Source organism: Didymella exigua (assembly GCF_010094145.1).
Source record: "Didymella exigua CBS 183.55 unplaced genomic scaffold M421scaffold_122, whole genome shotgun sequence".
Classification (NCBI taxonomy): Eukaryota; Fungi; Ascomycota; class Dothideomycetes; order Pleosporales; family Didymellaceae; genus Didymella; species Didymella exigua.
Window position 1 is genome coordinate 1 of NW_022984896.1, and position 1,267 is coordinate 1,267.

The following is a 1,267-nucleotide window of genomic DNA, read 5'->3' on the forward strand; positions in this document are numbered from 1 at the left end:
GATTTGCTGTACAAATTAGTTAATTTGCGTAGCAAGTAAAGTAACAAAAAATAACTTTTTGTTTACAAAATATTTATTAAAAACAGTGTTTTTACTATTGCTCTTGTAATCATGATAGGAATTTTTCTAAAGATACAGATTCTACAACAATAGGCATAGAACTGTGTAAGATACCACATATTTCTGAACATTGACCATAAAATGTACCTAATCTGTTAATTAAAACAGAGAATTGGTTTAATCTACCAGGGTATGCGTCACATTTAACACCTAATGCTGGGATAGCAAATGAGTGGATAACATCCGCAGCAGTAAGAATAAATCTAGTGTGTGTAATTTCAGGAAGAATAACTCTATTATCTACTTCTAACATTCTTAAAGCACCTTCTTCTAAGTCAGATTCAGGTACTAGGTAAGAATCAAATTCTACAAAATCTCCATCACTGTTTAAGAAGTCTGGGTACTCGTAGCTTCAGTATCATTGGTGTCCTTCTGCTAATACAGATAATGAGGGATCAGTAACTTCATCCATTAAGTATAATAGTTTGAAAGAAGGGAAAGCAATTAATACTAAGATTAAAGCAGGAGTAATTGTTCAAATTAATTCTATTAATGTACCGTGATTAAGGTATTTGTTACTTATAGGTGATTTAGCGCTATCAAAATTTTTTATAATAGCTCCTTGTATTCAACCAACACTAAATAAAATAGCAACTAAGTAATACATAATGTTATCATGTAATTCTATTAAAGCTTCCATTTGTGGACTAGCACTATCTTGGAAATATAGTCCTCACGCTCTAGGTGCATCACATAAAAATTCGCTAGAAACAGCAAATAAAGTGATTACTGCTGCAATAACAGAAGATAGGATTGTACTACTTTGTAATGGTAAGCTAGTAAATGCATGAGGTTTAGGTGGATTACTTAATGCTCACTCTAACCCTGGAGCACATTTATCTTTAAGTATTCTTAAGTAATCACTAAATAGTTGAGGAACCGCTCAAGGGTAACCAAATATAGCTTTCCCTTTAACAAGTTGTAAGTACACTATGTGTAAGAATAACACAGTAGCAGCAACAGAGATAAGTGAACCAATACTACTAATAAAGTTTCAACCTGTAAAGGCGTCAGGGTAATCACTAATTCTACGTGGCATACCTTGTAATCCTAAGAAATGTTGAGGGAAGAAAGTTAAATTACGTTTAAAAACCGGACTATATCTTGACCATAAATATATGGCCTCTTTCGTGTAGTCTCTGAGGAT

The 1,267-nt window shown here is 32.8% G+C and overlaps 1 protein-coding gene across 1 annotated transcript; it reads right to left on the minus strand.

The window, feature by feature from the left end:
- Positions 1-109: 109 nt before the first annotated feature.
- On the minus strand, positions 110-760 carry M421DRAFT_105116 (cytochrome c oxidase subunit II C-terminal; the record flags this gene model as incomplete). Its single annotated transcript, XM_033587096.1, has 2 exons — positions 110-463; positions 698-760. 2 exons carry the CDS (start codon positions 758-760, stop codon positions 110-112), a joined length of 417 nt encoding a protein of 138 aa, XP_033442409.1.
- Positions 761-1,267: the final 507 nt, after the last annotated feature.